The following is a 25,420-nucleotide window of genomic DNA, read 5'->3' as shown; positions in this document are numbered from 1 at the left end:
CATCCTTCCTTGTCGGACGTTAATGTTGCTACCCTGTGTTCCTGTGTCTCCTGTGTTCCCTATTGGATTTATTAAATACCTTTCGTTTATTTTACGTCGTTGTTCGTGTGCTTCGTCTGAACGTGACAGAACGTCCGACCGATACAGTTTTTTTTGCGTTTTCCTCCCCGTTTTGTTTGTCGTGTTTTTTCAGTCTTTTTGTTTCCGTCGTGTTTTCACCAGTTACCATGAAACTCGCTTCCATCAACGTCCCCCCAAGGAGGGGAGATGCCATTCTGGGAGGGAAAACCATCTTTATCTTCCAGGATGGCAGGGATCTTGAGGACTACGTGGAGGAGTTTATTAGCATTTGCCATCTTGCTAGCTGCGATGACGTCTGCCTTATGGAGGGATTTTGGTGTGGACTGGATGATGACCTCCGCTTCGTCATGCCCAAAGGTGAACCATGCTGGACCCTAACGCAATATATTAACATCTTACTGAGTACTTGGGGTTCAGAACTCTGTCTGGACGAAGCGGAGGAGGATTACGACCCCATCCAGCCACACCTCGCAGACGTCTCGCAGCACGACCTGGAACCCAGCCAATCACCGCCCCGACCCGCGGAGCACGAGCCCGAGCCCACCGATGACGGAGAGCTACAGCCCGCCGCGACCAGCGTGCCATCGCTGAAAGGAGCGACAGAGCAGCTGATCACCACGGAGCCAGAGTTGCACGAGCCGTCAGATCAGGTGCGTGAGCCGGCCACAATGACCGCGACGGTGGAGGGGTCAGTGGAAGAGGAGAGTGCTGTGGACAGCACTACCCACTGCACCACCGCTGAGGGTGAGCGGAATGGGGTTTTGGGACATTGCTCAAAGAACAACTTACCTGATGATAATTCTGAGGATGTGAATACTGGACCTGTTGTAATCTCCGAACTATCCACCGGCTCTAATTTCCCACCCACCCTCCCTCCCTCAGTTTCCTCAGTTAAATAACCATAAGGTTTCAGCCATGCCACCTATGCTACCTGTCAGTCCCTCTGCTCACCCTCAGCTCACCATCTGTGCGGTGGGTTCGCCGCAGGTCTGCCAGTCACCATCAGCGTCATGGCTGGAGGATCCGTCATCTCCGCCTTCAGCCTCTGAATCCTGGACTCCACCTCGGTCCTCCGAACCTGCGGCTCCACCCCATCTCTCAGCTCCCTCGTCTCCACCGTCGCCCGTCAGTCCACCAGCTCCACCGGGCGCCATCGTCCCTCCGGCTCCGCCCTGGTCAGTCGTCGCCCCACTTTCACCTCTGGACTCCACTCCTCCGGCTGCGCCTCGTCGCTCCGTCCCTCCGGCTCTGTGGACCTCCTCCCTCCCGCGGGCACAGCCTCGGTCCTCTGTCACTCCGGCTCCGCCGCAGACCTCCGGATCTCCGCCTCCGCCTCGGTCGCCAGAGCCTTGGGCTCCGCCTGGGCCCTCCGGATCCTCGGTGTCACCCAGGATCATCGGCTCTCCGTCTCCGCCTCGGGCTCTACCACCACCTGCTCCGCCTCCGTCAGTCGGCCCCATGGTGTCGTCAGCCCTTCCTTCACCATGGCTCCTCCCTCCATCGGCTCCACCGTGGGGTTCCATCATGGCTGCGGTCTGGGACTCCTCCTGCTCCAGCCCTCTCCTGTCTCCTCTTTGGCTCCTCCCTCCATCCTCACCTCCGTGGACTGTTCCATCACCACCCTGGACTGCATCTATTGCCCTCCTCCCAGGAGTCCGTCCTCCGCCGAAGCCCCCTCCTAAGAATGTACATTTTGTTTTCCCTGTTTGTTGGCGTGAGGACGCGCCTTCCGGGAGGGGGAGGTAATGTGTGTTTTGGTATCGCCCTAATTGTCTGCACCTGTGTTTTTATCAGTCTGAGTGTATATATAGCATGTTTCCCATCCTTCCTTGTCGGACGTTAATGTTGCTACCCTGTGTTCCTGTGTCTCCTGTGTTCCCTATTGGATTTATTAAATACCTTTCGTTTATTTTACGTCGGTGTTCGTGTGCTTCGTCTGAACGTGACAATCATAAGGGTCAGTTTAAAAAAAAAAAAAAATTAAAAGCTAAATAAGCTTTCCATTTATGTATGGTTTGTTATGATAGGAAAATATGTGGCCGATATACAACTATTTGAAAATCTGGAATCTGAACTTGCAAAAAAATCTAAATATTGAGAAAATCACCTTTAAAGTTGTCCAAATGAAGTTCTTAGCAATGCACATTACCAATCGAAAATTAAATTTTAATATATTTACGATAGGAAATCTACAAAATGTCTTCATGGAACATGATTTGAATTAATATTCCAATGATTTCTGGCATAAAAAAAAAAAATCAATAATTTTGACCCATGCAGTGTATTGTTGGCTATTGCTACAAATATACCAGTGCTACTTATGCCTGTTTTTTTTTTTATGGTCCAGGGTCACATATTTAAAAATATAATTTCATATTTCTATATTTAAAACTCTATATTTATATCTCAACAATAGTTGCAGTGTACATTCATACCACCTCTTAGCTGCATTTACCCTTTATTTAATAAATGCGGTAAAAGGCTATTGTTCATTGCATTATCTGTTGTTAATATACAACATATGCAACTTTTAACATTAAAAATCTTTTGGTAATCTATAAAAATTAACATTTAGCAATCAAGATTAATTAATGATTTTTGAGTTCATCGATAGTTCATATTGCCTATTGCATTAACAAATATTTCTCCACGTTGTTGTAAAGAGTTACCTTTAAAGGTTATCAGAATGCTAGTCAGAGCAGCTTGAAGGCCTACATTTCAATTGGCAGTCAGATATGCAGGTTTGCTCTGCACAATTGGAATTACATAAATTGCAGAGGCACTTCAAGTGTGTTTGTACTTATGTGGGACAAACAGGTTTTAAATGCATATCGCAGTAAAAAATAAACACAATTTGTTGAGTCAGCTTAAAATAATTTGTTACTCTGCTGCCTTAAAATTTTAAGTTCAGTCAACTAAAATAAGTTTAGTCAACTTGAAATGTTAAGTTGTACTAAGTAACAACTTAGATATTTGTGTTTGCTAAACTTAACAGATGGGTAAGTAACCCAGCTGCCTTAAAATTTTAAGTTGATTCAACTCAAATATATAAGTTGTCACTTAGTATAATTTAACATTTAAAGTTGAATAAACTTTTTTTGAGTTGACTGAACTTTAAATTTTAAGGCAGCCAGGTTAAAAAAATTATATTTAAATTGACTCAACAAATTGTTTTTTTACAGTGATAGGGGCGACATGTCTGAGTTGGTCGCACTATCCATGTAATATTTCAGCATGAAAGGCTAAAACTGACCTACTCTGTGATGAATTGTATTCAGAAACTTCACTGAAGCACGTTCTGGCCGTTATATGTGATCGAATCTGCATTCCTTCAGATCTATAGTATAGCAATCTGACAGATCTATAGTAAATCCCCTGCAGTAATGTAAAGCTTGATGTTAAGCTTATTAACCATTGTTGATTGGTTTGCTTACAACCGTTGTGGTTATTTTCATTTATGTTATATAATATTTCTTAAAAATTCTGCTTGAGAATTTTTCCATCTGGCAGCTGGTGTCATGTATCAGCCGTGCGTGAGAAATGTGGTTCAAGTACAAGAAGTACAAAGAAGTCATGCTGTTACTTTGTCATACTTCTAATGTGAAAAAGGCATTTTAAAAGTCTCTGCACCTATTTTCAACATACTTTCTTTTTCTTTTATCCCAAATAAGGAGTGTAATATAATGCTTTTATTTACCGTGTCTTTCCTAATTGAAACTGCATGCACTAAAGTGTGGCATGAGAGAGAAAATCTCCTTCAGCAGCCTCTTCATCAAAACATCATCTTTAATGGCATGAAGCAAAGCATGGGGATTACGGGATCCACTTAAACTACAGTTGCTGGAGATAATACTAAACAGACAATTTGCCATGGGATTCCCCATTCAGGTCAAAGGAAGAAACATACCAAGACTTAATTTATAAACCAACTACTTTCTTGAAAATCTTCTAAAAGTATTTTTGCATGTATAAATGCAGCCTTGCATCAGAGAAAAAAAAAAACCTCACCAACCCCAAAATGTTTTACAATTATTATTTGCTTATTTATCATAAATAAGTTGAAAAAAATTATTTGTAATGATTTACTCACCCATGTTGAGCCAAGTGTGACGTTTTTCTTCTGTGAAACACACAACAAATACATTTTAAGGATATAAACGTATCAAGAAAGTTGTCCAAGTTGTCCAAGTCGTCTGAAGTTGTAAGATTTCTTTGATAAAACAGGCTAAAAATTAAAGTCATTAATCAATTTTCCCCCTCCAGTCCAGTAGGTTAGCTGAAAGTGAGGTCCACATAATTTTTGAACAAATCATTCAGGCAGATTTTGTGAACCGTTTGGATTCAATAAATAGATCTAAATCAAAAGAATGATTCATTCACCAAACTGACACCACTAGTTCTTTCTCATGACTCAAGTAGAAAAGTGCAGATGTTAAGATGTTTAATGAAAAATTACTTTAATTTAATTTCTGATCCTCAAGTGAGTCATATCCTTTCTGAAAAGGAAGTACACTTCAGCATATTTTTAAAAAGAGCACGTATTATGGATATATTTTAAAATAATACACTTAAGTGTAAACTGAATGTAGTGTTTGTTAAATGAAAATTTATTGCAGTTTACATTTCTATTAAATCCTTTTGACACACTAAAGAACTTCAGTACATCTTTATATGCAATTTCATAATTACTTCTATTGCCATATTGTTAAAGTACTGATAAATGTACTGACAAACATTTATGATGAATTGAAATATTCTTTAAATGTTATTTCTATAGTGAAACTTGTATGTCACGTATTTACATTTGAATTTTATTTAAAATATATGAATGTTAAATGTAATAATCAAGTCTCTTACGCTCATCAAAACTGCATTTATTTGATCAAAAATACAGAAAAACTTAATATACATTAAAATAGCATTTATTTCTGTGATTCAAAGCTGAATAAAAAGTTTAAAAGAACAGCATTTATTTAAAATAGAACTATTTTGTAACAATATACACTACTGTTTAAAACGTTGGGGTCAGTTTTTTTTTTTCTTTATTTTTTTTAAGAAGAAATTAATACTTTTATTCAGCAAGGGTGTGGTAAATATACTTTATTTATTTTTTATACATTTTACATACTACTTTTATATACTAAGTTTACTACTAATATTGTTACAAAAAAATCTATTTTGAATAAATTTTTCTTTTTATTCATCAAAAAATTGATGAAAAATCTTACTGATCCCAAACTTTTGAACAGCAGTGTAAGTGTTTTAGTATGTTATTCAACATATGAAAGAGTACTTCTTTAAAAATAATCATTTAAAAATGTACTTTCAAACTCACAAAGAAGCGGTCACGAAAAGTCAAGTAATATTAGATTATCTGCAAATAGTTAAGTGCAAAGAATGGACCACATTTATGATTCTTTGATGGTGTTTTTGTGTTCTTTTTGAAGCTTGAAACTTTGTGCCCTGCTGAAATAAGTTTGATTTGATGATGATAGAATTAACATATTTTTGCAGAACAATCCTTTTAAAATCCAACAACAAAAAAAAAGTTAAATAGAACCGATCCCTATTCCTTGTATTTTATTTTTGTTGTTCTGTTTCACTCTCACCCTCCGCAGGAGGACCCTGTAGCATTCGAGAGGCAATACAATGAGTCTCCTGTCCAGGCACTTCAAAGAGTCGAGGAAGTTCTAACCCTCTACTTGCACCTCATTACAACCACAAACACGCCTGTTAACTGGACCTGCGAGCAAGAGTACAGCAGCAATTTACCCCCTACCGTAACACAGCTAACCCCCAGCACAGGTGAATGCACATGTACATTTAGTTTCAGGAAAAAGAAACAGGTACAACTAGTACAGCTGTAGGGAAGACTGAAATGATTTTCAAACACACACACACACACACACACACAGAGATCCTTCCAGCGATGATTAAAGCCACATGTTTGTCTTTTGAAAGAGGCTGCGGCGGGATTATTCGGGCAAGATCCTCAGGAGTCCTTCAACGATGATTTCTACAGGCTGGGCTTCATTGTGGTCTCCATCTGTGGAGGATTTCTTCTCTTACTCACTGCCTACTGCCTCATAGAGAGAAAGGTATGCTACTCCTTCCTAAATGTGGACATAAATGCCATATGAGCATTTGGGTCCAGAGCTTTTGTACACAATGTGTACAAAACATGTGGTAGGTTTCCATGAGTTCAAATGGGCAAAGCAATGATTTTCACACTATGACATGCATTTGACCACGCACTTCTCAGCAGCATTATACAGTGCTGCTTAAAAGCTTGTGAACCCTTTAGAATTTTCTACATTTTTGCAAAAAGAAAACACAAAACATTATCAGATTTTCACACAAGTCTTGAAAGTTGAACCAATCAAACAAATGAGAAGAAAATATATACTTTGTCATTTATTTATTGAGAAAAATGGTCCAGTGTTAAATATTTGTGAGATGCAAAAGTATGTGAATCTCTAGGATTAGCAGTTAATTTTAAGGTGAGATTAGAGTGCATTTGTTCAGATGTGTTATCAGTTAATAAGATGACTATCAGGTGCCAGTGTATGGCCTGTTTTAATTAACGAACAGGAATCTATCAAAGTTTGATCATGTTTGTGGAAGTGAATCATGGCATGAACAAAGTAGAACTTCAGAAAAAGAGTTGTTGCTCATCTGGCTAGAAAAGGTTACAAAACCATCTCTAAAGAGTTTGGACTCCACACATCCAGTCAGACAGATTGTTTACAAATGGGAGGAAATTCAAGACCACTATTACCCTCGACCAACAAAGATCACTCCAAAGCGAGACTTGTAATACACTGACCAAAATTATAAACAGAACACTTTTGTTTTCGCCCCCATTTTTAAAGCGCAAAGATCTAAGACTTTTTCTATGTACACAAAAAATTACAAAATGTACACAAAACTATTTCTCTCAAATATTGTTCACAAATCTGTCTAAATCTGTGTTAGTGAGCACTTCTCCTTTGGCAAGATAATTCATCCACCTCACAGGTGTGGCATATCAAGATGCTGATTAGACAGAATGATTATTGCAAAGGCCACAATAAAAGGCCACCCTAAAATATGCAGTTTTATCACACAGCACAATGCCACAGATGTCGGAAGTTTTGAGGGAGTGTGCAATTGGCATGCTGACTGCAGGAATGTCCACCAGAGCTGTTGCCTGTGAACTGAATGTTCATTTCTCAACCATAAGCCGTCTCTAAAGGTGTTTCAGAGAATTTGGCAGTACATCCAACCGGCCTCACAACCGCAGACCACGTGTAATCACACCAGCCCAGGACCTCCACATACAGCATCTTCACCTCCAAGATCATCTGATACCAGCCATTCGGACAGCTGCTGCAACAATCGGTTTGCATAACCAAAGAATTTCTGTACAAACTGTCAGAAACTGTCTCAGGCAAGCTCATCTTGCATGCTCGTCATCCTCATCGGGGTCTCGACCTGACTGCAGTCATGTGACACTGCGACTTGAGTGGGGAAATGCTCACATTCTACGGTGTCTGGCACTTTGGAGAGGTGTTCTCTTCACGGATGAATCCCGGTATTCACTGTACAGGGCAGATGGTAGACAGCGTGTATGGTGTTGTGTGGGTGAGCGGTTTGCTGATGTCAGTGTTGTGGTTCGAGTGGCCCATGGTGGCGGTGGGGTTATGGTATGGGCAGGTGTATGTTATGGACAACTAACACACGTGCATTTTATTGATGGCATTTTGAATGCACAGAGATACTGTGACGAGATCCTGAGGCCCATTGTTGTGCCATTCATCCACGACCACCACCTCATGTTTGCAGCATGGAAATGCATGGCCCCGTTTTGCAAGGATCTGTACACAATTCCTGGAAGCTGAAAACATCCCAGTTCTTACATGGCCAGCATACTCACCGGACATGTCACCCATTGAGCATGGGATGCTCTGGATCGGCGTATACGACAGCGTGTTCCAGTTCCTGCCAATATCCAGCAACCTCGCACAGCCATTGAAGAGGAGTGGACCAACATTTCACAGGCCACAATCAACAATCTGATCAACTCTATGCGAAGGAGATGTGTTGCACTGTGTGAGGCAAATAGTGGTCACACCAGATACTGACTGGTTTTCGGACCCTCCCGGACCCCCCTAATACAGTTAAACTGAACATTTTAAAGTGGCCTTTTATTGTGGCCAGCCTAAGGCACACCTTTGCAATAATCATGCTGTCTAATCAGCATCTTGATATGCCACACCTGTGAGGTGGATGGATTATCTCGGCAAAGGAGAAGTGCTCACTAACACAGATTTAGACAGATTTGTGAAGAATATTTGAGAGCAATAGGCCTTTTGTGTACATAGAAACAGTCTTAGATCTTTGAGTTCAGCTCATGAAAAATGGGGGCAAAAACAAAAGTGTTGCATTTATAATTTTAGTCAGTGTAGTTTGCAAAGTTGCAAAGGACCTAAGGGTAACTTTTGAGCACACAAAGGCCTTTCTCACACTGTTTAATATTAATGTTCACGAGTCCATCATCAGGAGAACACTGAACAACCATGGTATGAATGACAGAGTTGCAAGGAGAAAGCCACAACTCTCCAAAAAAAAAAAAAAAAAAAAACACTGCCGGCTGTCTGCAGTTTGCTAAAGATCATGTGGATAAGTCATAGGGCTATTGGAGAAATGTTTTGTGGACAGGTGAGACCAAAATAAAACTTTTTGGGTTTAAATGAGAAGTGTTATGTTTGGAAAAAGAAAAACACTTCATTCCAGCATAAGAACCTTATTCTATCTGTGAAACATGGTGGTGGTAGTATCATGGTTTGGGCCTGCTTTGCTGCATTTTGGCCAGAATGGCTTCCCATCATTGATGGAACAACGAATTCTAAATGATACCAGCAAATTCTAAAGAAAAATGTCAGGACATCTGTCCGAGAACTGAATCTTAGAAGAAAGTGGGTCGTGCAGCAAGACAACGACCACAAGCACACAGGTCATTATACCAAAAAATTGGTTAAAGAAGAATAAGGTTAATGATTTGGAATGCCTGAGTCAAAGTCCGGACCTTAAATCCAACTGAAATGTTGAAGAAGGACCTGAAGCAAGCAGTTCATAGGAGGAAACCCACCAATATCACAGGGTTCTAGTGTTTCTGTACTGAAGAATAGGCTAAAACTCCTACAAGCTGTTGTGCAGGACTGATCAGCGGTTACAAAATACATTACCTGCGGTTACTGCTTCAAAAAGGGGTCACATCAGATACTAAACGCAAAGATTTACATACTTTTAGAACTCGCAAATATTTAACACTGGATCGTGTTTCTCAGTAAATAAATAACAAAGTATATTTTTTGTCTCATATGTTTGATTGGGTTCTCTTTGTCAACTTCAGGACTTGTGTGAAAATCTGAAAATTCTAAAGGGTTCACAAACTTTCCAGCAGCACTGTATATGTACGTTCTGGTGCATTTGCTAACATATATGTATGACAAACATATTTCTGAGTTATTGCAAAGGCCTGGCAAGCTTCTTTGTAGTGCATCACGATGAAAGACCTCCAGCCAGCACAATGTTCTTCACCTCAATCTGGTATTGATTTGTGATGCTGTGTATGTCCAACACTAGAAAGCCTTTGGTTCTTATAGAAGTTGGGTTGGACTATTAATATCAGATGATATAGCAAAACAGCCTTATGTGATGAATTTTAGTAGATGAAGTAGAAACAAAAGTCATTTTTTTAAAAAGATGAAAGCGATTTTTTAAAACATAAGTGGTTTATTTGAAGAGACATGCAACTAATTATTTTTAAATGGTTTTTATATTATTCTCACTTATTCAAAATGAAATACTACATTCTTCATAAGTAACTATGCAAGGACTAAATTACCTTGTTGCAGCAGTTAATGAAATCTTTTCAGGTAAATGTGGACCAGAAAATCACTTCAGATTATTCATTTAAAAAAAATCAGACCAAAGAGTGTGTTATTTAGCAAAACAAAACAGGTTCTCTTGCAATATATACTAGAGCCTGCTGATAAAAAGCAGTCCCACAGCATGATTCTATTATCGCCTTTGCGAAATTCTCTGTAGATATCAGATGTAGAGGTGTTGTATGACTGCGAATTTTCACTAAAAAGATTCCTGTCTTCAACTGAACAAAGAGTCTGTTCTCACTTTGGAATACTGCACTGACTGTGGGTTAAAAAAAAAGGTCACTTAAGTGTATAAAGAGAAAAAAATATGAGCAAAGGCAGCTGTGGAAATAAATCTGCATTGTCTATCCTTTTGATCTTTCATTTAAAAAATTCACAAAATTCTAATCTTTCATTGAAGTAAAACAATGGAAATTGGGGGGGTAATCCCATTATGAAATAAATGTTTTTCTCTAGTTCACATTGGTCACAATTACTGGCACCCCTAGAAATTATTCTGAGTAAAATATCTCTAAAATATATTCCCATTCATATTTAAAAACTTTTAGCACACCAGGATGGAGCTAGGAGCATGAAACTGTCCAGCCGTAACTTCCTGTTCCACAGGATTTTAAATATGAGGAATACAAAGGCCAAATTCCCTTAATTGTCCATCACAAGTAGTAAAACCAAAGAACATAGTTCTGATGTGCAGGACAAGATTGCTGAGCTTCACAAAATAGAAAGTGGCTGTAAGAAAAGAGCTAAAGCATTGAAAATCCCCATTTCCACCATCAGGACAATAATTAAGAAGTTCCAGTCAACTAAAAATGTTACAAATCTGCCTAGAAGAGGACGTGTGTCTATATCGTCATAATGGATGGTGAGGAGGAGACTCTGAGTGGCCAAAGACTCTCCAAGGATCACAGCTGGAGAATTGCAGAGATTAGCTGAGTCTTGGCGCCAGAAAGCCTAAAAAAAAAAAAAAAAAAAAAAAACAGAAAATTCAACAAAATTAATTCAATAAACTGCTGGATCTTTAATGTTCTGGGCCTATTTTTCTGACAGAGATCCTGGACATCTTGTTTAGATACATGGCATCATTGCAGTGTTAATTTTGACAGGCATTTTTTATTTAGTCTTAGTCTTTATCTTGAGAATAAAATGCTTAATAGTCTTAGTCACATTTTAGTCATTTGAGTCTTTCATAGTTTTAGTCTAGTTTTAGTCGACGAAAAGCCATTGCATTTTTGTCAACTTTCAGTCATTACTTTTAGTCAAACTGCAATTACCAACATTTATTTTGGTAGCTACTTTAGTCTTCAAACAAAAATAATCATTAATTCTTCTCTCTTTAGACCAAACCAGTTAAACTTATGATAAATTTGAATCAAGGACTGAATCTGGGAAAACTTGATTTTCATTTTTGGGTGAATTTATAGCGAAAAAGGAGCAGCTTATAAAATGATAGTTGTTCATTTATATATATGCCTATGCTTATAATTTATAATTTCTGAAAAAGAAGCACAATAAGACAAATACGATACAAATTAAACAAATTTTTCAGATACAGGAGGTTTATTTAACATGTAGGCTGTACATTTATTTGACATCTTTTGTTGGTTAACATTAATGACACAGATAGGTTTTTAATTAGGAATGCTGTCCCTTTAAGATGGAAGCCATGCATGTAATACTGACACATTCTCAGTTTTCACCCACCTGTTTACGTTTACTTAAGCCATAACCTACTGTATTTACGACATTTGGCCTACCGTGTGTGTATTCGAGCACTGAGAACTGATCACGCGCTGTCTGAGAACTGAAGATGTGGGGCGGGCGTGCGTGTGAGAGAGAGCACTTCTGCTGTGTCTGTTTGATAGATTTCGTCATACTTTTTATCATCGGGTAATTTTAGCTCGTCAACGTCTCGTCTTCGTCACAGAAAAAATGTTCATCAATGAATATTTTTCGTTGTTGTTTTCGTTGACGAAATTAACACTGCATCATTGGCATCTTGTTAGAAATCTTACAATGGGCCGTGTTTAGATATTCCATAAGGACAATGATCCAAAACAAACACAAAAATGTGTCACTGAGGACAAAATGAAGCTTCTGCCATGGCCGTACCAGTTCCCTGACCTGAACACTATGTAATGTTATTTCTCACTTTGGAGCCAGAGAAAACAGGCTGTCTAATTGGCTGACACAGTGTTCCAGTCAGCCTTTATTGGTAAAGTAATTCTTCTCCATTAACAGCTATTAAAAGCTGTAGCTGTGTAATGTGATCGTTTTGTTTTTTTCAGAGGTTTTGCCAGTGTTTATTATTTGCAAGCCTTGTAATTGCATGAAATAGATTTGGAATGGATATTTATTAAGTCTTCTGTCTACTGAAAAATTAACACTGGAGCCAAAAACTGTCCCATGTGGTCCAAGATGAAAACAAAGATGATGAATAAAGATCAAAACGGGTTTATTGAAGAACTACAAGATACTCAAAATAGCGTAACAGTGTGGTCATCCACAAGCAATACCAAACAACTAAAGAGCGTGCAGATGGGAACTTAAGTTCAAACCAGATGAATGAAATAATGATTAACACCTGAGCTGATTAAATGAATTACCATGACAACTAAAGAGTGGTGGGAGAACAGAACAAAGGAGAACGTGTGACTAAAGATAAAGAATCAGAAGTCCATGAAGACAAAACTAATAGACTCCTAAAAATAAAGGTGCTTAAAAGTTTCTTCAAGCGATGCCATAGAGGAACCATTTTTGGTTCCACAAAGCACCATTCAGTCAAAGGCTCTTTAAAGAACCATCTCTTTCTTACCTTTTTATAATCTGAAGAACCTTCTTTCGCACAAATAACCTTTTGTGAAACAGAAAGGTTCTTCAGATGTTAAAGGTTCTTTATGGAACCATTTAGACAAAAAAGGTTCTTGTATGGCATCGTAAAGCACCTTTATTTTTAAGAGTGTAGTCCATGATGAAAATAACTGAAAGTCTGTGACAAAAACAGCTTAAGCCAGAAACAAACTGATTTTTACTTGTATCTTACATTCATCATTTTTAGGTCAGATTAAAAAAACCTAAAACAAACAAACAAACAAAAGTATTTGTTGACCATGTGATGTCACTTGTGCATATAATTTCATCTGTAATTCTGTTTTCTTAACAGAAGCTGAAGCATCAGCTTCACAGAACAAGAATGTCATCAGATTGGGGGTAACTTTGTTTTATCCTGCTATTATCTTGAACAGTTTTTGCTGCAGACTGTTTTTATGTTATTATGGAAGCCCGTTTTTGCCACTGAATAAAAAATACAAATGTAAATGTGACTTTTTATGTCATAATTCTGACTCTTTTTTTCTCAAAATTGGGAGTTTGCAGAATAGTGACACAAACCCGCAATAACGAGATATAAACTTGCAATTCTGACAAATGAATACAGAATTGTGTAATACAAACTCACAATTTTGATTTTATTCCTCAGAATTGAAATGTTGAAAATGTTGGCTTTATTTATTTATTTTAGTAGTTTTCTTATAAAACTGCAATTCTGACTTTTTCTCAAAATTGTTTTATGTCACGCAACTGTGAGAAAAAAGTCAAAATTGTGTGATAAAACGTTGCAATTACCTTTTTAATTTTTTATTCAGTGGCAGAATCAGGCTTCCATATGTTGTTGTATACAAACTTTATATTTTTAAATGCTTTGTACAAGCTATGACCTATGTCAAAACTATAGACTATAGCCAAAGAATATATAAATTTCTCTTACAGATTACAAGTTGTCGAAAACGTTGAAATCCAAGAGGAAGTATGTAAGTATATGATTAAATAGTCAATCTTTAATTGAGTTCAGAACATCACAAGTACCAATAAAAATAAATTAATAGTGATACACACCCCTCAGTACTTAGAACAGATGTGATATTTGGGTTGGTATTTAATTTATCAATATTTCTTTCTTGACTGAGCCTCTTACCTGTCCTGACTTAACGGGGTCATGAACAGCCTTTTTTATTATTATTTTGTACCTTTTTTTGATGTCCACTTATAATGTTATCAAGATTTTTACATCAAAAAACATCACAATTTAGAAGTAATAGGTTAGTTTCTGTCCTGTTTTGATCCCTCTCATCAGAACGCTTTGTTTGAATAGACGTGACAGATCGTAGACTCGGGATGTAAACGCCCAATGCTATGATTGGCTAACAGTCTTGTATGTTTCACAGCCTACATGCTTTACAGATGGACGCTGATGTGATTTAGATTAAAAACGCATAAATACTCAGTAAATATCAAACGATCTGCAACAACAGACAAAGCATAAATGAGCACAAAATAAAAACACTTGTGTGGTTTGACATTAGTGTTGGATCCAATATAGTCGGTACAGCATTGTATTTTAGTTTCAATCTTTCTGAAAATCCTGTGTCTAATTGTGCTTTGTTTGTAAATTAATCCACGGTAAAATGGAGTAAACAAAGGACTGAGTTGTGACTGATGTAGTCTGGAACTTTTTAAAAATAAAGTTCATCCACACGTTCACAATGTTGGGATCAGAAGGAAGGCAACGCAAACACTGTGTTTTTCTACAACTTGGAACTGCACAGCGTCTTGTTGTCTTCTGAGCCATATTTATCATTTGGTTTCTGCATAGACCTGCATTTGCCTCTCTATATGTGTGAATTGGTGGGCGGGGCTAAACAGGCAGTGATTAGTTGATCTTCTGTGGAGGTGATGGTTAGCCACACTATTGTAATGTTATGTTATTATAATATTATAATCATAATGTGGCACATTCCACAAGCTGTCATTTTGGCAAATTGGCTTCAATATAAGCTGTTTTTGAGTTCTAAAATGTACAGGATGTTTTATAGTACAATGACCTCTACATGTCAAAAGATCTTGATTTCTCAGTTTTTGACCCCTTGACCCCTCAGTTCTTAACTGCTGATGCTCGTAATTTCAGCTTATCTTGAGTTGATGAAAATAGATTAATTAAATGTAAAATAAGAAGAAATAAATATAATAAGCATACTAAAATATTACATTGAGTATTATTACAGTCTTTACACTTCTTTAAAATAACTATAGCGCATGTGCGCTCATATACTTGAAGGATTAGTTCACTTCCAGAATAAACATTTACTGATAATTTACTCACCCCCATGTTCATGTCTTTATTTCTTCAGTCAAAAAGAAACTAAGCTCTCTTTCAGTCAGTCACTTTTGATGTCACGTCAGTAATGTGACCAATAAATTGGGATCTTGCTTAGAGAGACTGTGGGTTACATCCATGATAGGGAGTTATGCAAAGGACTGATGTTCATTTATTAATCCTTTTAAGCATCATTTTGGTGCATATATTTGTAAAAAGACAGTCGCTGTGTCATTCTGTGAATTAAGGGTATGTTCTGTAGAATAAAAGGATTTAGAAGGAATCTTGGCCTGGTCCTTGTCTTGGGTGGGGGAGGACCACCCAACAAAGTCTCCTCATGTGATGGTTCCGATGTGCTGTATCTTTGACCATTAATCTTGGGTTTCTTACCCAAAACTGACAATTTCCTTCCTGAGTTAGGATTATCAATAATTGTGTTCTTTTGTGTTAATGTTGCAAGTTGTTCAAAACTGTGAAGGAGTTGGTTGGTTGCTTCAGGCTGGCGCTAGGGCCTGATTTACAATCATCCATGTTGTCTTGGGTCTCTTTGTGGAATTCGGACTCAGGTATCAACAATGTTCTGATGGAATCTTAATTTGGACACTACATCACCAATCCACTTCTAGTGTAAACCAAATGAGCCAATGCACATTGGCATGCGATGATTGCATCCAGCTGCCGCTGATCACAGCGTGAGTATAATTAGGTAGCAGGTGCAATGCATACTTAGCTTTTTGCTTAGCGGCTGAGCGGTTTAGTATCGTTCTGCTCTTTACAGTTCAAAGAAGAAACTGAACAAGTTCAGCATGCTCTTTACAGCTCGTGTGCTGGCAGCATGGAGCTTCAGCGGCGGTGGTCTCCAGTGTCGAGTGGGATTGCACACATTAGGCCGCACTACCCCCTTTTGTGTTCCAGCTGCCATCTCCCCTGTGCACCTCATGACAATAAAAGAGCAGTTTTCTAAAAGAGCACTCACAGGTGGAAGTCTTTATAAAGACACGTCTTTCAAAGATGCCCTTCCACCCGTGTGTTTCTGGATGCAGTCGTTACCTGGCACTGGGTGATTGTTGGCTCACGTGTCTAGGCGTTAAGCACACTGAGGCAGACTTTGTGGACGAGTCATGCTGTTATTGCGGGAGGATGACCATTGCGGAGTTGTGGACCAGACTCTGTTTCAAAGGGGCGGGGTGCCAGTGCCTCTGCCTAGATCTAGTGTTCTGGCAAACATCGAAAGGGTGTTACTTCTGGCAGATACCTGACTGATTGTATGGTGACGGTGAGAAGTTCCCCTTCGAGGAACCAACCTCCGAGGGCTCCTTCTTCCACCGGCACTACGCAGCCAGTGGTGCTGCCCAAGGAACAGGCTGGACCCACCAGAGGGGTACTTATTCTCCCTCACCACCCTCGATGGTGGGGCAGCACGGGAGTACATCATTCCCCTGCAGGGCTTGTAGGCACTTGTCGGCCCTGATCAGCAGTGCCTATCCAGAAGTTATGAGAACTTTGAGGTGAGAATTTTGCCCAGCAGTTCTTCACCGCACAGAAGCCAACATGAGTCCATCAGACACATTGGCCCCTGGCGCGCAGCTGCCTGCCTCCGCTCATCGCCGAGGATGGCCCTTTGCCTCCACCTCCACTCCCGTGCAGCAAACCTGGTGGCAAACGGAAGAGCAAGAGGCCCTGAGACAGGCTACCCAGAGATGGAGGAAGCTGCTCTTCAGGAGATGGTGAATGCACCACTCCCTCCCCTGGAGGAGGGCTGGGTGGAAAAAATTCTTTTGTTTCGTTTTTCCCTGCCACTGACTTGACGTCAGTGGTACCCAAAATCTCAACAAAAGAGCAGTTTCCTTTGTATCTGGTCTCACCTGGTCTCTGGTATCTGCACTCACCCTCCTCTCTTGCCAGTGAGCAGTAGTGGGTGGTTGGAGAGTGCTATCAAACGTATTACTCACACACCCTTTGCCCGAACGCAGGTGAGTGTCGCACACACTCAACAAACAGACACTCAGACCCTGCTTCGGACCGGCTAAGAGACACCCAAGTGGGGTTCCCTAGTTCCCCTTCACTGCCCCACTGCGGGTAGTGGTGCGGTTGGTGCCACTTGTACGGTATTTGGGGGCCTGGCTAGCACTCCCCAGTCCTTCTCGTTGGCTCCTTCTGACATTAGACTCGGCTATGCGATTCAGTTTGCCCGGCGCCCTCCCAAGTTCAAGGACTTTACATCAATGAAGGCAGCAGATGCCCCTGTCCTACGTGCAGAGATCGCAACTTTACTGGCGAGGGATGCGATAGAGCCGGTCTGTCTAGCTGATATGAAGATGGTGTTTTACAGCCCTTATTTTGTACCCAAGAAAGGCGGTGAGTTATGACTAATCTTGGGTCTGCGTGTCTTGAACCGGGCCCTTGACAAACTACCCTTCAAGATGCTTACGCAGAAGCGCATTTTCAGCTGCATCCGTCCCCAAGATTGGTTTGCAGCGATCGATTTCAAGAAGCCGTACTTTCGTGTTTCGATCCTTCCACGCCACAGGCCATTTCTGTGGTTCGCGTTCGAAGGTCGGGCATGTCAGTACAATGTCCTGCCCTTTGGACTGTCCCTGTCACCCCGTGTTTTCACGAAAGTCGCGGAGGCAGCCCTTGTTCCCCAGAGTAACCGTGCAGCCAACAAGCTGTCACGAGCTGCGCTCCCTGGAGAATAGAGACTCCATCCCCAGATGGTCCAGCTGATCTGGAGACGTTTCAGAGAGGCTCAGGTAGATTTTTGTTTGCTTCTGCAGAGACCTCTCACTGGCACACGGCTGGTCGTGGGGCCTGCGCAAGTATGCGTTTCCCCCAATGAGCCTTCTTGCACAGACGCTGTGCAAGATTAGGGAGGACAATGAGTAGGTCATGCTTGTGGCGCCCTACTGGCCCACTCGGACTTGTTTCCCAGAATGAATGCTCCTTGTGACAGTCCCTCCTTGGCCTCTCACCAAGAGGAGTCATGCTGTCCTTCTTGCAGAAAGTGTTGGAGTGAAGGCTATCTCCCTCCACCCTCAAAGTCTATGTTGCTGCGATTGCTGCGTACCACGACCCTGTGGAAGGGAAGTCAGTAGGGAAGCTCATTATCTGTTACAGAGGCCGGCAGAAGGGGAATGCCGTCACCCTGGCTTATCAGGCACAGGATGTGCCCTGCCCGTTCAGGTGACAAATATTTGTAGAGCTGCGGGCTGGGCGACCCCTAACATTCCTAACACCCCTAAAGGCTAGATTCTATAGCCTTTGTGTAAAGCCGGTATCCTCCTGTATTCTCAACTCAAACAGGTAGAAGCACTGAGAGGCCCCGGCTCAGGTCAGCGTGCTAAAACCGCTCCAGAGAGTCTGTACTGTAGACCCTGTGGAGCTCCTCCATCACCTCAGCAGCCAGATGTGGAGGAGCATCCAGTGCCAGGCCTTTACTCAGTGAATCTGTGAGAACCAGTAGAGGGCTGTGTTCCATATGAGAGACCTAAGTGGATCCCGTATGTGTAAAATTCCATGGTATAGCCCAGGGGTGGTGCACATCGGTCCTGGAGAGGTGCAGCCCTGCAGAGTTTTGCTTTAACCCTAATCAAACCTGAACAAGCTAATCAAGGTCTGAAGGGTTACTAGAAAGCTACAGGCAGGTGAGTTTTAATTAGGGTTGGAGCTGAACTCTGCAGGACTGTGGCTCTCCAGGACTGGTATAGCCTCAGAGCCCTGAAATAGCCTCAGAGCCTGTGTTTCCCCGGCAGAGCTTCTGCCATTTCCAAGAGGGTTAAAATCTTCTCAAATCTTCCATATATTCCTGAACAATTAGTCATATGTGTAAATGCTTCCAAAACCTTCTACAGTAAGGATGGGGCCTTCCACATGTTCTGGTTCCAAGTTGAACAGGTTCATTACCCAGTGTTATCCAATGTTACTGAGTGGGTAGTGCTATGATAAACAGTGGCTGGTCTTCTTGTTGTGGGCCCGGCCTAGGCCAAAAAGGGGGAGCAGGAGGCTCGCTCAGGACACTGGAAGGGGCAGAAGCGCTTTGGTAGGGATATATACAGTAGTCAACATTTGAAGTGGATCAAAACCTTTCATCAAAGTTGTCTTAAAACCAAAACATGTTCTAATGTTCTTGTCTAAGGACAACTTCGATTAACTTTTTTGATCCACTTCAAATGTTGACTACTGTATATATATATATATAAGTGTGTGTGTGTATACCAGAGGTCGCATTAACCTAATTCTAATTATGCCATTTTTAAATTTTTTTATTCTAATTAAAATATGAAAACTATAATGATGGGTAATAATAGATTACGACAGATTTTTTTACAACCCTGTCCGTCAAACTGATGGACAATGTTAAAGTCTAGCGCAACCTCTGATATATACACACACTTTTTAACCAAAGCACATCATCTGGCCACTGGGGTTCCTCAGGGATCAGTTCTTGGACCCCTCCTCTTCTCCATTTACACTACATCACTGGGGCCCATCGTACAGGCACATGGCTTCTCTTACCACTGCTATGCTGATGACACGCAGCTCTATCTTTCATTTCAACCAGATGATCCAACAGTAGCTGCACGGATCTCAAGCTGCTTGGCGGACATCTCGGAGTGGATGAAAGAACATCATCTACAGCTCAACTTGGCAAAGACTGAGCTCCTTATTTTCCCTGCCACTCCAACTCTACAACATGATTTTACCATCAACTTAGGTACTTTAACAATTACCCCATCAAGTTCTGCCAGAAATCTTGGTGTTATCTTTGATGACCAGCTGACTTTCAAAGACCACATTGCTAAAACTGCTCGATCTTGCAGGTTTGCCCTACACAACATCAGAAAGATCAGGCCCTTTCTAACAGAGCAGGCCACACAACTTCTTGTCCAGGCCCTGGTCATCTCCAGGCTGGACTACTGCAATGCTCTTCTAGCCGGTCTTCCCTCATGCACAATCAAACCTTTACAAATGATTCAGAATGCAGCAGCACGACTGGTCTTCAGCGAGCCCAAAAGGGCCCATGTCACACCTCTCTTCACCACCCTGCACTGGCTCTCAATTGCAGCTCGCATCAAATTCAAGACACTGATGCTTGCTTATAGAACAACCACAGGCTCGGCGCCCACCTACCTCCACTCACTGCTACCAATCTACACTCCCTCCAGAACTCTGAGATCCGCCAGTGAGCGACGCCTCATTGTACCATCACAAAGAGGCACAAAATCACTTTCCAGAACATTCTCTTACACCGTTCCTGGCTGGTGGAATGATCTTCCCACCACTATCCGGAATGCCAACTCCCTAACAACTTTCAAGCAACTGCTGAAAACCCATCTCTTTCGACACTACTTGACTAAAAAAAAAAAAATTCCTTTTCTACTCTTTTCCCTTTCTAGCTTGTACTTAATTGAACAATGCCTGTTATATGGTATTTTGAGCACTTTGTAGGTCGTTTTGCTTCTTTAGGACAAATCGCTTGATGCATTCCCCACCTGTAAGTCGCTTTGGATAAAAGCGTCTGCTAAATGAATAAATGTAAATGTAAATGTAACCACAAATGCTCGTCCTGCAGTAGCTCTGCGCAATTAAGTGGGAAAAGTCATGTGCAGTTAGTTCTCCATCTTTGTACTATGGTTAAAAAGGTAGGGTAGGGCAGAAAAACTCAATCTCATTTTCTCCTCTAACTGTAAAATTGTCCGTCATCGTTGTTTTACCTTATTTCGTAAAGGGCATTTGACTTTCTTTGTACATTTGCTTTGTAAACAACCTACATCATGCGTGCGTGATTACATAATGTGTAAGGTCAAACTAGTGCAAGATGAGCATTTGCGGCTAAAAAGTACATGCATTATCATATTTTTCTTCTAAAGCGACCAATCGTTTCACTTGATAAGACCCTTTTTTCATCAGCTGGGATCATGTAGAGCCTTGAATGGCATTTTGGACCTTCAACCCGTTGGGAACCATAGAAGTCCACTTTACGAGAAAAATCCTGGAATGTTTTCCTTAAAAAACTTAATTTCTTTGTGATTAAAGAAAGAAAGAGATGAAACTTGGATGACATGGGGTTGAGTAAATTTTCAGGACATTTTTATTCTAATCCTCTAATCCTAATTTTCCTTCTCATCTTTCATAGACCAGATGAATGACCAACAAACACAGCTTGACTCACATCTCTCCACTGCCTTCTAACTGATTTCATCTTTCTGGATGCTCACAAGAGAGTATAACAGTGAAACAGACTGCCTTACACTACAGAAAGACCACAATCATCATCAGAGGAAACAGAATGAAGATATCTGTCCGGTTTGGCAAGATAACTCATACGCCTTCGACCCTGTACATATGTAAATATGCATATTACTACAAACATCTATTTCTGGACTACTGGAAAAATCAAAGTATTGCACGCTCAGTAATGCTACAGTTACATCAATCCTCAATATACCTACTGTAAAAACTAGAAAAGGTTTCATAGTTGGTTTCAGTTGTCAGTGTACTATACTGATGTTATTGTTCATATGTGAGCAGTATCTTACAGTAAAGGCTTAGTTTGTCGATACAGAACCGTTTCTTAATTTCTTTCCATTTCCAATATAAAGTAAACAGATTTTTTACATTTTAAAACAATTATCAGCCAAAGTGTTTAAAGAAACAGTTCTCCAAAAGTTTGTTTATTCATCAGAATGGATTTGGATAAATTTAGCATTACATCACTTTCTTACCAAGGAATCCTCTGCAGTGAATGGGTGCCGTCAGAATGAGAGTCCAAAAAGCTGATAAAAACATCACGATATTTTACAAGAAGACTCCAGTCCTTCAGTTAATGTCTTGCAAAGAAGAAAAGCTGTGTGTTTAGAAGAAACAAATCCATAATTTTTAAAACATTAATTTTTAAACATTAAACTGGCCAAAATGTTGTGATGCCTCAGCCTTTCCTGAATCTTATGTTCCCTCAACCCAAACTCTGCTAGAAGCAATGACTATCAGTCCACAAAAGCAATATATGATGTCAAGTCACACATTTAGTATTTATACATTATTAGAAAACAAAATTTTACAGTTAATATAATCAAAAATGACTTGAAAACCACAAAAATATGATGACTTCACGAATGTCATTGGCCAATCACCACCGTCAGACACATGGAGTTCACATAGTAGCCATGTAGTTTTCTCTGTTGATGCTAGATGCTAAAAGAACCTGCTTCATGAGAATAACATGATCTAAACATTTAAAATAATTTCAGAAATTGGAAGAGGGTGTTGACACATCATGGTTGTGACACAGGAAATATTAACATTAGGATTTAAAATATTCTAAAACTATAAAACTTACCAGAACCTGTCTGACGTTGATGTACTCTGCAGAGACGCAATGTGGCAAGTGGGTCATTTAGAGTGACAGCTGCCCCGATATTCCCTGACTGCTTTAATATGAGATATTATAAAGTGTTGCTTTTGATAAAACAAGCTCTTTTTCATCATTAAGAAGCATTTTTATCAATTTTATAGAAAATGAATGTTTGAGCCCTTCTCTGTGGACACTGTTTGTGATGTAGTGACAGCAAGTGTCATAGATTTCATGTAATAATGGTAAAATTAAATTGAAGGGGATTTTCATTTTCAAAGTATTCTCATTTTTAAACCTACTAGCAGTTACAATTGCTGGACATGTTTTGTCCCATGTCTCCTTCAATTTCAAAATCATCCTACATCGCTGCAGAAGTACTGAGTGTTTACAAAGTGAACATGCAAAGAAGATCAAATGGCCTTTACAAAAAAATTAAAACAGCGATATAGGACTATTCTTAAGTTGAGGGAGAACATGAGATGGGACTTTTTCGACATACCCTAACTGTCATGAACCGAGAAAAAAAAAAGTCCAGAGTCCAGGCCAAGATGAGTGTTTGACATTAAAAAGTATATAAATTGTATTATTTTTAAAAAAATAACTGATAATTTCACTAGATAAGACCCTTCTTCCTTGGCTGGGATCATTTAGAGCCCTTTAAAGCTGCATTTAAACTGCATTTTGGAAGTTTAAACTCACAGGCACCATTGAAGTCCACTATATGCACTTTTAAAAATAAAGGTGCTTTAAAAGGTTCTTCACATTGATGCCATAGAAGATCCACTGGTGAGCAAGTGATGTAATGCTAAATTTTTCCAAATCTGTTCTAATGAACAAACTCAACTACATTTTTGATGTATTTTTATTTTTGTTGAGCTATTCCTTTAAAGAAGTCCACTTCCAGAACAAAAATTGACAGATAATGTACTCACCCCCTTGTCATCCAAGATGTTCATGTCTTTTTTTTCCTTCAGTCGCAAATAAACTATGTTTTTTGAGGAAAACATTTCAGCATTTTTCTACATTAAATGGACTGCTTGGTGCCCAGACTTCGAACTTCCAAAATGCAGTTTAAATGCGGCTTTAAATGATTCCAAATGCGGTTGTAAATGATCCCAGCCAAGGAAGAAGGGTCTTAACTAGCAAAACAATCCGTTATTTTCATTAAAAAAAATACAATTTAAATACTGTTTAATCTCAAACGCTTGTCTTCTCTTGCTCTGCCTGAACTCTTTGTATTCTGGTTCAAGACAGTTAGGGTATGTTGAAAAACAATCGTAAATCAAAATCATCCTACATCGCTGCAGAAGTACCGACCCAGTCTATGCAAAGTGAACATGCAAAGAAGATCAAACACCTTTAACAAAAAAGGTAAAACAACGATATAGGACTATTTTGAAGTTGAGGGAGAATGTGAGATGGGAGTTTTTCGACGTACACTAACTGTCATGAACCGAAAAAAAAGACAAGACGAGCGTTTGACATTAAAAAGTATATCAACTGTATTATTTTTATGAAAACCACTGATCACTTCGCTAGATAAGACCCTTCTTCCTCACCATAGAAGTCCACTATTTGGAGAAAAATGCTGAAGTGTTTTCCTCAAAAAACATAATTTCTTTACGACTGAAGAAAGAAAGACATGAACATCAAGGATGACAAGGGGGGTGAGTACATTATCTGTAAACGTTTGTTCTGAAAGTAGACTTCTCCTTTAAGATAACACTGTCTAACATATCTGCCTACTTTCCAGAAAGAGGTCAAAAGGTTATTATTTTTTGAGGGGGTGACATGCTGACATGAAAATGCAGTTTGAGCTGACAACAGTACATTTTACAAAACAGTTTTATTTTAAGATGGCAGTTTTCCCAATTTAGATATAGTTTGATAGTATAAGTTGCTATATGGGAACTTTCTTTTGGTTTGCCACACAAAGCTAAAATCCAGCAGGATGGATATTATTGGTATTATCTACTATAACAAAACAGATTAAAACAATTCCAGACACAAATGTTTCCGGGTGACCCACTTGAGCTTTCAATTTGCATTTTGTTTCTGTCTAAGTTTCTGAGTGTGTGTCACCATTTGGCTAAGGCATTAAACATTCACAGACGTCTCTCCAAATTAAAAACAAAGAAATGTGGTAGAGATTTTCGGACGTCTGCTAAAGATTAGAACAAGCCAGTCTTAGTAAAAAGGAAGAGGTTTATTTAGTAGAAAAACAGCACGCAGCTTCTTGTGAATGAGATTAAAAACCAACAGCTATTACAAAACCAAAATGAATATTCTCAAAACAAATCACATGCACCAGCTACACATGGTTACTTATGAAGTGTTCTGCAGTGAAATAAAGGTTGTATCAGTTTGTATCTAAATGGCACAACAGACAGTGGCACTAATGCATGTAAAAACAAGAGAGAGTAATAATTAATTAGTTAAATACTAAATTAATTGATAAATAAGAGGAACCAGGGTTGGTTGGCACATGGTTAATTTCTTAATTTCTGGGTCCTGTCACAAAAATATATCCTGAATGTAACAGGTCAAAATGTGGACAAAACCTGTCAATTATTCTATGGTAAAACAACACTCTTCTCCAAAACGTAAAAACATATTAAAAAAAAAAAAAAAAAAAAAAAAAATGATGTTACAAAAGATTTCTATTTTGTATAAATGCTGTTCTTTTGAACTTTCTATTCATCAAAGAATCCTGAAAATAAATCTATCATGGTTTCCAATATTAAGCAGCATAACAGTTTTAAGAAATGTTTCTTAAGCAGCAAATCAGCATATTAGAATGAAACTAAACTGAAGTGTGAAACTAAAGACTGGAGTAATGACTGATAAAACGGACTGATAATAAAATATTAAACAGTCATTTTATATTTGTAACACAATTTA

At 39.5% G+C, this 25,420-nt stretch overlaps 1 protein-coding gene across 1 annotated transcript in view; it reads left to right on the top strand.

The window, feature by feature from the left end:
- csf1b (colony stimulating factor 1b (macrophage)) overlaps positions 1–25,161 on the top strand; it is a 29,967-nt gene extending 4,806 nt beyond the window's left edge. Inside the window, exons 5-9 of the mRNA XM_051118164.1 lie at positions 5,700–5,886; positions 6,043–6,179; positions 13,177–13,223; positions 13,782–13,822; positions 21,302–25,161. Coding sequence (XP_050974121.1) covers positions 5,700–5,886; positions 6,043–6,179; positions 13,177–13,223; positions 13,782–13,822; positions 21,302–21,357 — 468 coding nt within the window. The 3' untranslated portion in view covers positions 21,358–25,161. The remainder of the gene's footprint in view (positions 1–5,699; positions 5,887–6,042; positions 6,180–13,176; positions 13,224–13,781; positions 13,823–21,301) is intronic.
- Positions 25,162–25,420: the final 259 nt, after the last annotated feature.

This window comes from Labeo rohita, chromosome 8 (genome assembly GCF_022985175.1).
Source record: "Labeo rohita strain BAU-BD-2019 chromosome 8, IGBB_LRoh.1.0, whole genome shotgun sequence".
NCBI classification, from domain to species: Eukaryota; Metazoa; Chordata; class Actinopteri; order Cypriniformes; family Cyprinidae; genus Labeo; species Labeo rohita.
This window is presented reverse-complemented; position numbering and strand designations above follow the sequence as displayed.